The 12,755-nt window shown below is 43.5% G+C and overlaps 1 protein-coding gene across 4 annotated transcripts in view; it reads right to left on the bottom strand.

Annotated features, from left to right (window-relative positions):
• LOC132382903 (interleukin-2 receptor subunit beta-like) overlaps positions 1–12,755 on the bottom strand; it is an 84,503-nt gene that overhangs the window by 25,956 nt on the left and 45,792 nt on the right. For all 4 annotated transcript variants that reach the window (XM_059953441.1, XM_059953444.1, XM_059953442.1 and 1 more), the window contains 4 exons: positions 11,348–11,426; positions 11,088–11,208; positions 7,330–7,499; positions 2,211–2,356 (listed from right to left, as the gene is read on the bottom strand). In XM_059953441.1, the coding sequence (XP_059809424.1) occupies positions 2,211–2,356; positions 7,330–7,499; positions 11,088–11,208; positions 11,348–11,414 (504 nt within the window). In that variant the 5' untranslated portion in view covers positions 11,415–11,426. The remainder of the gene's footprint in view (positions 1–2,210; positions 2,357–7,329; positions 7,500–11,087; positions 11,209–11,347; positions 11,427–12,755) is intronic.

Genomic DNA, 12,755 nt, shown 5'->3' with positions numbered 1-12,755 from the left:
GTGTGATTGAGGAATGAGTGCAAGATCCCAGACCCCAGTTAATTGATGATGACAAGGTGACTAATGCATTGGCAGGCTTGGAGTTCTTGTCTGGAACAGAGATGGTTTCTGAGGAGATTTGGGGCCTGGTACACCAAGGACAGGTTCCTCCTCCTGAGATTGGGGGACAGGGACCTTGCGGGGTGTTTTTATTTGCTCCTCACTTTTTTCTCCTCCAGTAGTTTCTTTCTCTCTCAGGAGATCACATGAAAGAGTGGACGGTACATGACTTCTGATGAAAGTGATCGGCAGAAGAATAGACTCTGAGAGCAAGAGAAAGAAAGAGAGAGTGCGTGACTGGAAGGGCTAATGGGAATGAGGGACAATGGGAACTCTACTGGGAATTAGTAGCAATGGGAACTCTGCTGGGAATTAGGACCAATGCGAGCTCTACTGGGAATGAGGACCAATGCGAGCTCTGCTGAGAATTAGGACCAATGGGAGCTCTACTGGGAATGAGGATGAATAGAACTCTACTGGGGATGTGGACCAATGGGAACTCTACTGGGAATTAGTAGCAATGGGAACTCTGCTGGGAATTAGGACCAATGCGAGCTCTACTGGGAATGAGGATGAATAGAACTCTACTGGGGATGTGGACCAATGGGAACTCTACTGGGAATTAGTAGCAATGGGAACTCTGCTGGGAATTAGGACCAATGCGAGCTCTACTGGGAATGAGGACCAATGCGAGCTCTACTGGGAATGAGGATGAATAGAACTCTACTGGGGATGTGGACCAATGGGAACTCTACTGGGAATTAGTAGCAATGGGAACTGCTGGGAATTAGGACCAATGCGAGCTCTACTGGGAATGAGGATGAATAGAACTCTACTGGGGATGTGGACCAATGGGAACTCTACTGGGAATTAGTAGCAATGGGAACTCTGCTGGGAATTAGGACCAATGCGAGCTCTACTGGGAATGAGGATGAATAGAACTCTACTGGGGATGTGGACCAATGGGAACTCTACTGGGAATTAGTAGCAATGGGAACTGCTGGGAATTAGGACCAATGCGAGCTCTACTGGGAATGAGGATGAATAGAACTCTACTGGGGATGTGGACCAATGGGAACTCTACTGGGAATTAGTAGCAATGGGAACTCTGCTGGGAATTAGGACCAATGCGAGCTCTACTGGGAATGAGGATGAATAGAACTCTACTGGGGATGTGGACCAATGGGAACTCTACTGGGAATTAGTAGCAATGGGAACTCTGCTGGGAATTAGGACCAATGCGAGCTCTACTGGGAATGAGGACCAATGCGAGCTCTACTGGGAATGAGGATGAATAGAACTCTACTGGGGATGTGGACCAATGGGAACTCTACTGGGAATTAGTAGCAATGGGAACTCTGCTGGGAATTAGGACCAATGCGAGCTCTACTGGGAATGAGGACCAATGGGAGCTCTACTAGGAATTAGGTCCAATGGGAGCTCTACTGGGGATGAGGACCAATGAAACTCTCCTGGGAATTAGGACCAATGGGAATGCTACGGGGAATTAGGACCAATGGTACTCTACTGGGAACAAACATGGCCACCTTTTCTCAGTCGTCAAAGTATGTCGGTACTTCCAACCCTCCTTAACCAGGTTGCAGCCATATTAGCGAGGTTGCCTTGGTCATTGACTCAAACTGCTGATAGTCATCCCTCCAACTTCTCACCCCACAATGACACAGCGTCAGAAATTCGAATTCACCCCCTCCTCCCCGTCCCAATTCCACCTGCTGTTGCCCCCCCCCAACCCCAGACTCAACCTTTCCTCATAGGACATGTTCACTAATTCAGATGCGCATCTTGGAATCAGGGTGCTACAGAGTTCTGGACTCAGATCTTTAATACAACGGAACAAAGGTATTTATTTATTTAGAGATACAGTGCAGAAGTGGGCCTTCCAGCCCTTCAAGGTGCACTCCCCCCACCCCCCCAGCATCTAGAATTAACCGTAACCTAACCATGAAGCAAATTACCATGACCAAGTAACCTATTAAACATTACAGCTTTGGACTGTGGGAGGAAACCAGGGTACCCAGAGAAAACCAACACATTTCACGGAGAGGACGTACAGAGGTCACCGGGATTGAACTCCAAAGTCTGACACCCCGAGCGTCTAACCGCTACGTTACCGTGGCACCAGTGAGATGCGGTGCGCCAATCAAACTTACTTTCCAGGGCTCAGTCTCGAGTTTGTATCGAATCTCGAATTCCATTTTGTCACTGAAAAGATCTTCGTGTTTAGTCTTCCAGGATAGCTTAATCATGGTGTCAGTATTATTGACCACGTTCAGGTTGAACGGAGGCTGCAGCTGGACTATAAATAACAAAAGGAAATATTAAAAATCACCTTCCTGTAATGCCTGCTCTCAGATTACCAAAGCAGACATCACAGGCACTGCTTCATCGTCTGCACTCTGGTCATGATGTACAGTGCAGAGCATTCAATAAGACCATAAGATATAGAAGCAGAATTAGGCCATTCAGCCCATCCAGTCTGTTCTGCCATTCAATTATGGCTTAATTCCCTCTCAGCCTCATTCTCTGACTACTCCCGTAACCTCTGACTAGGTTCACTAATCAAGAACCTATCATCCTCCGCTTTAAATATATCCAATGATGTGGCCTCCACAGCCGTCCGTACCAACAAATTCCACAGATTCCCCACCCTCTGGCTAAAGAAATTCCTCTGCATCTCTTTTCTAAAGAGAGATCCTTCTATTCAGCTGCTGCACCCTCTGGTCCTGGACTTTCATTCTAAAGGAAATATCCTTTCCATGGTGTCCAGGCCTTTCAGTAGTCAATCAGTTTGAATGAGATCCCCCCACAATTCCCAATACGTTGCAAAAGGAGGATTAAGGCAGCTAATCAAATTTCAAAACCTCCTCCGTCATTTAGAACATATGACAGACACTCAGTGGCCACTTTAATAGGTACACCCGTTCACCTGCTTGTTAATGCAAATATCTAATCAGCCAATCGTGTGGCAGCAACTCAATACACAAAAACATGCAGACGTGGTCAAGAGGTTCAGCTGTTGCTCAGAAGAGTCTGACCCTGAATTGAGTATCGGTGCAGCAAAAAACAAGTGAAGGTTTCATATGCTCGGCCTATATTTGAGCCTGATCATGTCACTTAGCAGGAAAACCTTTATTCAAAGTCTTGTATAAAATTGTGACTTAGGCTATATTTTTATTCATATTGTTTTGGCTTATGGTTTTTAGTAACTTTACTATTTAATATCAATTAATTTTCATGTTGTAATTATCATTAATTAAAATCAATTTACATTAAATCTATTGAACCTAGCTTTAGAAAAAACAAATCCCATTTTGGCTTAAGCCAGTTATTTAACAGAAATTAATTATATTTGTCTTATGAGTTTATAAAATTTATGAAAGGAAGAGAAAGTGATTAATTTCAAGAAAGGTAAGCTAAGCTTAACTACCTTTTATTTTCAAGAAAGGTTGGCTAAAAATTCATTCTCTACTCAAAAGATCATTAACAATTATTGTATCTACAGCTTACCGATTATGCTAATGTACCGTGAGCTGTAGATATAATATGAGACATTCGTAAATCAAGGTTAACTGGTCTTACTGTGTTGCCTAGAAGACATTTTGCCACCCATCTGAGAGGCTTCTTCTGTTCTGCTCCATGCTGGGTAGTTTTCCGGCTTATAAACTCTGAGTTGTTTCAAGCAATCAGCTTGATGGCCGTTAAGCGTTGCAGAGGAGAGAGGGTCATTAGTCTTATCTCTCCATGAATGGAGGTGTGACGCCGGGGTAGAGATGTCAGGACTGCGTTGTAAGTAGCTGATAACCCCCTTCGATCAGCGATGGGTTTTCCAGTTTGACCAAGTTAGCTTCTTTAACCCCTCTTTCAAACTGCCTGTCCTCCCTGTCCAAAATGTGCACGTTGTTATCGTCAAAGGAGTGTCCCTCGTCCTTTATGAGTAGAACGTTAGCCCTATGTTGGGCCATCTGTTTGTGAAATGGTTGTTTTGTCTCACAGATCTGTGCAGATCTCATTGCATTGAATAGCACATACAATATTGTTGTGTGTCAGTTTTGGTGTAGTATCTTTAGATTTACTACTGCTTGATATACAATAACCTGGTCGACTGAAAACCTTCATAGACGTGTAGATATAGTAATTTTTGTGCAGGGATTCCTCAGACCTGAAAATTATTTCAAGAGGGAAAGGGTCGAAAGAGGCTGCTCTAGATTTACAGAGAATGGTGTGAAAAACAAAAATATTTCCAGTGAGCAGCAGTTCTGTGGGCAAAAACACCTCATTAATGAGAGAGGTCAGAGGAGAATGGTCGGACTGTTTCAAGCTGACAGGAAGACAACAGTAACTCAGATAACCACACGTTACAACAGTGGTGTGCGAGGGAGCATCTCTGAATGTACAACACGTCGAACCTCAAAGTGGACGGGCTACAGCAGCAGAAGACCACAAACATACACTCAGTGGCCACTTTATTAGGTACATTATTAGACATCGAACAAAGTGGCCACCGAGGGCAGACGACGTGAAATTTGCGGCAGCGGTACAGTGCAGGAATACAACATTAACATAGATTTCACAAATAAATAAATAATGCAGAAAAAAATAACAAGGTAGTGCAGTTCGTGGGGTCGCAGACCATTCAGAAAGCTGGCGGCGGAGGGGAAGAAGCTCTCTCTGAGTTATTGAGTGTGGGTATCCAGGTTGCTGACGGTAGCAATGACATTTATATTATGTAACAAAATTTATTTGGAATTTGTGTATAGATCTTCATAAACTTGATGGCATTTTCTTTATTTTCCTGTAAATGCCTGTCAGAAAATGAATGTGAAGGCAGGACTGTATACGGTAACCTAGGCACACCTTGATAATAACCTTACTTTGAACTTTGAAAAGAGGGCATGACCCATGTGGTCAGGTCCTCAGAGATGGGTGGTGTGCTCTTCAGTCGGCACCTCTGGAAGATGTCCTCAATGGTGGGGATGGGGTTTGTCCAGTGACGGAGCTGGGGGGGGGGGGGGGGTCTACAACCCTCTGCCATCCCTTCCCCATCCCGTGCATGGGAGCCTCCAGACCAGGGGGTGATGTAACCCCTCCGATCTATCGCAGGTGGTATCAGAGGGTGGGGATGATCTCCCTTACAGTGACACCATGGTTAGCACAATGCTTTACAGAGCCGGTGACTCGGGTTCAATTCCGACCACTGCCTCAATAAAGACCAGAATGGGGTAATTTTCTGGGATTAATGCGCTTTGCCCTTTAGCTGTGGAGTGAAAGAATGAAAAGGTCGTGAAAGTCAGAAACATTTCTATATTTTTTACTTTACACAGATCTAGTGAATATAAAAGCAAGGAAGTGAAGCTAATGCTGTGGCAGGTGGCGGTTGAGCCACAGTTCGAACATCACACGCCATTCTGAAAAGCAGGGCTTTTCCCCCACAAGAAATAAAAGGTTAAATGAATCGTATTAGACTTTCGAAAGATTTTTAGATGGTAAACAGTTACACCCATCGACGATCGAGATGAGGGGAATTAGCAGCAGGAGAATGAAATGTTGAGCTTGTTTCTCCACAGAGAGTCATTGGAAGCCGCCATTACAAAGAAGGCACGATTCATCAGGAGTTTGAAGTAGATCTGGTCTGTCACCAAAGGCCCTCGCAAATTCCTACAGACGTACCCTTGAGAGCTGTCTAATTGTTTTCATTGCTGGCCGCTGCGCGGGATTAGAAAAAGCTGCAGGAGGTTGTAAATTCAGCCAATGTCGAAGGCACCTTCAAAAGGTGATGCCTCAGAAAGGTGGTATCTATCATCAGGGACCCCCATCACATGCCCGCTTCCCATTGCTGCCACCGGAGGGGTGGGGGGGGGGCTCTCCTTTTGCACCACTTACATATATACTTACTGTAATTTATGGTTTTTAATTATTTCGTATCGCATTGTACTGTTGCCCTAAACAACAAATTTCATGACATGTCGGTGATGTTAAACCTGAATTTGATTCGGAAAATTTCTCAGTGGGAAGCAAGGCCTGCGAGTGTTGGAATATTCAGTGCTTTCTCTACCTTCCCACTGGAATCTGTGGATCGGGAAAATAAGGAATCCAGGCCTGTTCATAGCTGCTGCCTATTTAGTCTCAATCCCGATAATTACAATACTGTGCCAAGGTCTATAAAGCATGGGTGCCGATGACTTTTGCACAGGACTGTAGTAATTTTATGTGTTGCACTGTACTGCGCTGCAAAAAAACCCAAGTTTCAAGACATAGGCGAGTGATGATAAACCTGATTCTGATGTGGGTCTCCATTGTGGACTGAGAGTGGGAAGGGGGCAGGGAGAGGGGGAAAGGGAGAGGGAAAGGGAAGGGAGAGTGGAGGGAGCGGGAAGCACCAGAGAAACATTTTGTAATGATCAATAAAACACTTGTTTGGAATCAAATGACCTTGCCTGGGGTCTCAGGGTTGGGTGTGTCTGTGCCCGTGCCACCTCCTTCTTTGCCACCTGTCCCACACCCCTCCCTTGGCACTCCACCCTCACCATTCCCAACATCCTTTGCTCCCGCCAGATTTACAAGCTCGCTCTCCACTCCACATTGACAAATACAGTACTGTGCAAAAGCCTTAGACACCCTAGCCATATATATGTTCTTCAGACTTCTGTAAGGCACTATATCTGCAGTACCATGTGCAGTTTGGGGCCCTTTATCAATGGAGAGGATCCAGAGGAGATTCCTGAGAATGATTCTGGCAATGAAAGGGTTAACACACGAGGACCATTTGATGGCTGTACTCACTGAAGTTTAGAAGAAAGGGGGTGGGGGATCTCATTGAAACCTGCCAAATATTGAAGGACCTAGATAGAGTGGACTTGGAGAGGATGTTTCCTATAATGGGGCAGAGGGCACAGAGAGATGCACCTTTAGAACAGAGATGAGGAGAGATTTCCTTAGCTGGATGGCTGTGGAGGCCAAGTCATTTGGATATATTTAAAACAGAGGTTGATAGGTTCTTGATTAGTCAGGGTGTCAAAGGTTACGGGGAGAAGGCAGGAGAATGGGGTTGAGAGGGATAATAAATCGGCCATGATGGAATGGCAGAAATGGCAAGGCAGACTCGACGGGCTATATATTGTAGTTTTATATTTCGTATTGTAATGTATAGTCATTTTAAAGTATATTGTGCTGCGCTGTTGCCACAAACCAAGTTTCACACCATATGTTGGTGATAAGAAACCTGATTCTGACACTGCTCAGCAAACCTCTAACTGGCTGCCTTTCACTTACTGTTATCCTTTGGAATGAAGGTGTGAATCTTTGCAGCTTCTTTCATCAAACCGTCCTTGTTACACAGCAGCGTGATATTGAATTTCTGAGCCGCAGCGAAGAATTTAAAGGAAATTGTGCAGCTCCTCTCCTGCGCATTTTCCCAGCTGCAATTTTTCGGGAAACCTTTCCTTTAAGACACAGAAAGCAGAAGAACATGAGAATCAGGAGCTAAAAGAGCCCTCTTGACAGGAGACATTTTGGATTATTATAAGAACGTATGACATTGGACAATGACTTGGCCTCCACAACCGTCTGTGGCAAAGAATTCCACAGATGCACCACTCCCTGGCTAAATAAATTTCTCCTCATCTCTGTTCTAAAAGGACATTCCTCTATTTAGATGCTGTGAGCTCTTGTCCAAGGCTTCCCCATTATAGAAAACATCCTCTCCACACCCATTCTATCTAGGCCTTTCAATATTCAATAGGTTTCAGTGAGATGCCCCCCTCATTCTTCTAAACTCCAGCAAGTACAGGCCCAGAGCCAATACATACTCCTCATAATGTTAACCCTTTCATTCCCAGAATCATTCTTGTGAACCTCCTCTGGACCCTGTCCAACGCCAGCTCATCTTTTTTCCTTAGGTGAGGAGCCCAAAATGGCTCACAGTGGTATAGGTGTAGAAATTTGCGAGTGTCTTTGGTGGCAGACGAGTTCTCCTCAAATTCCTAATGAAATATAGCCGCTGTTGTAATTTCTTAGTAATATGTTGGACTGAAGATAGATGCTCAGAGACGTTGACACCCAGGATCTTGTAACTGCTCACCTTTTCCACTGCTGAAGTGTCAACTTGGACCAAGACCCTTCATTCCTCTCCAGAGACACTGCCTGCCTGACCTGCTGAGTTCCTCCAGCAGTTTGTGTGTGTTGCTCTACATCTGCAGCATCTCTCGTGTTCAATGTAAACAGGAGCACGCTTCCCTCCTCCATCTGCCTATCACCCCTCGTCTTTGGATTGTGGGAGGGAGCCAGAGCACCCACGCAGTTACAGGGAGAATGTGCAAACCCTTGATAGACGGCAGAGGGAATTGAACCCCGGTCTTATGGTTGGCACCGTACTCGTGTTAGGCTGACTGCTTCACTGCCGATTTTGGTAAATGCCTTTCCGAATGGCGGCAGTCAGTTCTGCTGGGGAGGCCGTTCCAGGAGGACAGGCCCAGTGACAGTGCAGGGTGAGGAGAAGTCTGTGGGGTTTCTCCTGTTACTGAGTTAGTAATCCGCAGGCATGGGTTATATGATCAAGGCAACAGGTCTGAGCATCTCTTAACACAACTGTTTAATTCTTAGATTAGACTCTTTAACTATTATTTCCTTTGCAGTTTAACAATGAATTCTGTTTGTATTTTAAGTAGTTCTTATATGTATAACAGTTTAATATGCCTCTAGTACAGGGCTCCCATCCTTCTTTATGCCATGGAGTCTTACGGGGGGGGGGCATGGACCCCAGGTTGGGAACCCCTGTTCTTAAGGCTATAGAAAATATAATTCTGGAAAGCTCTGGAAGTTTCTTTGATGAATTACTTAAATAAGTGCTTTCTCATTGGTTCACTTTCACTGTAGTATTGAATAAGTACTTTCTTATTGGTTAGTTCTTATCTATAGATTTGAATGGAATTTTTCCTTAACTAAAAGTAAATAGGCACTATCTTCAGTTCCTCTCTCTTCTTCCTCCTATGTTCTTGATATTTATTTATTTATTACTTACTTATTTTCTATTTTGTATTTGCACAGTTTGCTGTTATTTGCATGTTGGCTGTTTGTCCATCCTGTTGGGTGTGAATTTTTATTGATTCTGTTATAGTTCTTAGATTTACTGAGTATGCCCACAAGAAAACGAATCTCAGGGATGTATATGGTGACATCTAATAAACTTACTTCGAACTAGTAGACTCCTATTATTGCCTATTCAATTTTCCTCTGTTCCATCAACTCTTAATAAAATAACCGTGAAGCAACAAGCTTGTGTGCCTCGTTCCTGACTTCTAAAATAAACTTGGATTTAAGCACCAGAATCCAACAACACCCAGTTTAAACTGTGAATGAATTATTAGATTGAAAAGCTGACATTAGCACAAGTCTTGCAATTAGACTAGATTGGGAATTGGTTTATCAGTGTCGTGTGTACTGAGATAATGTGAAAGGATGAGATGCACAACGGATTGAGGAAGCTCAAGAAAGACAACAGCACAATATAGAATAAAGTGTAACAATTACAGAGGAAGTGAAGAGCAGGCAAGTAATAAGGTGCAAGATAAGATAAGATACTTTATTTATCCTGAAGGAAATTATTGCTACAAGGTTGCTCAGTCAGAAATATATACTTTAAAAGTACAAAATACAAAATATAAGCATTGATTATAAGATCATAACGAGGTAGATTGTGAAAGGTTTAGAGTCCAATTTATCCTACTAGTGATCGATTTAATCTAGTCTTATTACAGTGGTGGTGGGGTAGAAGCTACCCTTGAGCCTGGTGGGCTGTGCTTTCAGACTTTTATATCTTCTGTCTGATTTTATTTATCAATTGAAGGGTATAATGAATAAAAGGGCAAGAAAGAAAATCTTTCATGTTTTGTAAACTTTTTCTTGGCTGTCTTTTTCCAAGCTGTGCGGCAACAAAGGCTATGTGTGTGGGAACATCTCAGTTGCAGTGTGGCCATGCACCCATGCAGTGTAGAGGAAACAGTGACTGGCTCCGTAAGAACATCAGACATAAGATCAGAAATAGACCATCAGACCATCAGACATAAGATCAGAAATAGACCATCAGACCATCAGACCATAAGATCAGAAATAGACCATCAGACCATCAGACCATAAGATCAGAAATAGACCATCAGACCATAAGATCAGAAATAGACCATCAGACATAAGATCAGAAATAGACCATCAGACCATCAGACATAAGATCAGAAATAGACCATCAGACCATCAGACCATAAGATCAGAAATAGACCATCAGACCATAAGATCAGAAATAGACCATCAGACATAAGATCAGAAATAGACCATCAGACATAAGATCAGAAATAGACCATCAGACATAAGATCAGAAATAGACCATCAGACCATCAGACCATCAAACCGTAAGACCATAAGACCATTTGCCATTAGAAGATAAGACTGTGTAACATTTTCTTCCTCCAAGTCATCAGACTCCTCAATACTCAGAGTCTAGACTTACATCTACATCATTTATTATTATATTGAAATTCGTCCTCCGCTGTGCCTATTGTCTTGTTCATTAATTATTGTACTGCCCTGCATGGTTCTGTGCACCTTATATAGTCCTGTGTAGGTCCGTAGTCTAGTGTAGTTTTTGTGGTGTTTTACATAGTCTAGTGTAGCCTTGAGTTGTTTCATGTAGCACCAGGGTCCTGGAGGAACATTGTTTTGTTTTTACTGTGTACTGTACCAGCAGTTTATGGTTGAAACAAAATAAAAGCAACTTGAAACTTGACTTGACTTGAAGAACATAAGACCATAGGACATGAGACCATGAGACATAAATCTGCAAGAACATCAGACCATGGCATGTCCATTAAACAGTAAGACCATTAGAACATAAAACTATAAGTCAATAAGACATAAGAGGAGCATTAGACCATTCGGGCCATCGTCTGATTTGCCATTCTGTTGTGATTGATCTACTATCCTTCTCAACCCCTTCTCCCTGATGCCCTACTAGCCATGTGAGGAGCAGTCATTTTACAAACCAATTGCTTTTGAATTCATCCACTTGCACTTCACACCGAGAACTGCCTTGGGAAACGTTCTGTGACCAGCAGCAAGTCATCAGCTTTTTGTAATCCACCAGGCACTTCAAATCCTTGTTTTCTAATGAAAAGACAAAATGGAGACCGGAAAGATCTGTCAATGTAGCTCAGAATCGCAAAGCCCTTCTCCCACGTTGTGAGGTGACGCCAACAACAACATTTCCTGCTGGGAATTTGACAATTAAAAAATGGATACATACCACATTTATATCCAAGGGTCAGGGACCAAAAGGAAGCAGCAAAGATAATTAGGCTGATTCTTTTCATCTTCCAGTACTTCTGGAAAACAAGAAGGTAAGAGACTCATTGTCACTCCCCTGAACTTGAACCACATTTCCTTCCCGGGTGTTAGGTACACAAAGCTGGACCAGACAGAGACTGAAAAGATCTTGACCAGGCAAACAGTGGTGAGAGGGAAAACAGAGTGACAGTTCATCTCCACGTCTTGCAAATGGGATGATGAACAGTGAAGTCTTAAAGAGTCTTGAGATGCATAACCATTCATCATTACAATGACTTGGAGAGACTCAGGGAATAGTGAAACTTTCTATAGATGCGTGATGGAGAGTATCTGACTGGCTGCATCATGGCCTGGTATGGAAACACCAATGCCCAATAATGGAAAGGTCTATGGATAGTGGTGAATACAGCCCAGTCCACCACAAGCAGAGACCTCCCCACCACTGAGCAAGGCGTGTTTCCTCAAGAAAGCAGCATCCATATTTAAGACCATGTTTTACTCTTGTTGCTACACCAGGAAGGGGGTTCAAGGACCCTAGGCCCCATACCACCAGAGTCATGAACAAGTACTATCAGCATGGATACCTCAACACTGAACTGATTCCACTACCTACGCACTCACTTTCACGGACTCCATAACTCATGTTCTCAGTATTATTATTTTTTTTTATTTGCACAGTGTCTTCTTTTGCACATTTGGACGTGTGTAGCTTTTCACTGATTCTATTGTAGTTCTGAACACACCAGCTGTGGTGGAAAAGGCACGACAGCGCCTCTTTCACCTCAGACAGTTGAGGAAGTTCAGTATGGGCTCCCAAGTCCTAAGAACTTTCTACAGGGACACAATTGAGAGCATCCTGACTGGCTGCATCACTGCCTGGTATGGGAACTGTACTTCGCTTAACTGCAGGACTCTGCAGAGAGTGGTGTGGACAGCCCAGCACATCTGTAGTTGTGAACTCCCATGATTCAGGGCACTTACAAAGACAGGTGTGTAAAGAGGGCCTGAAGGATCATTGGGGACCTGAGTCACCCCAGCCACAAACTGCTCCAGCTGCTACCATCTGGGAAACCGTACCGCAGCGTAAAAGCCAGAACCAAGAGGCTCTGGGATAGCTTCTTCCACCAAGCCATCAGACTGATTAACTCACGCTGATTTGAATGTATTTCTATGTTACATTCACTGTTCTATAAATTATTAAAACTTACTATGATTGCACATTGCACATTTAGACAGAGACGTAACGTAAAGATTTTTACTCCTCATACATGTGAAGGATGTAAGAAATAAAGCCAATTCAGTTTCTCTGTTCTGCTGTGACTGCCTGTAAGGAAATGAACCTCACGGTAGTATATGCTGACATATAT

The sequence above is a fragment of the Hypanus sabinus genome, chromosome 29 (genome assembly GCF_030144855.1).
Source record: "Hypanus sabinus isolate sHypSab1 chromosome 29, sHypSab1.hap1, whole genome shotgun sequence".
NCBI classification, from domain to species: Eukaryota; Metazoa; Chordata; class Chondrichthyes; order Myliobatiformes; family Dasyatidae; genus Hypanus; species Hypanus sabinus.
The sequence above is the reverse complement of the archived record's forward strand: the minus strand, read 5'-3'. Positions and strand labels throughout refer to the sequence as shown.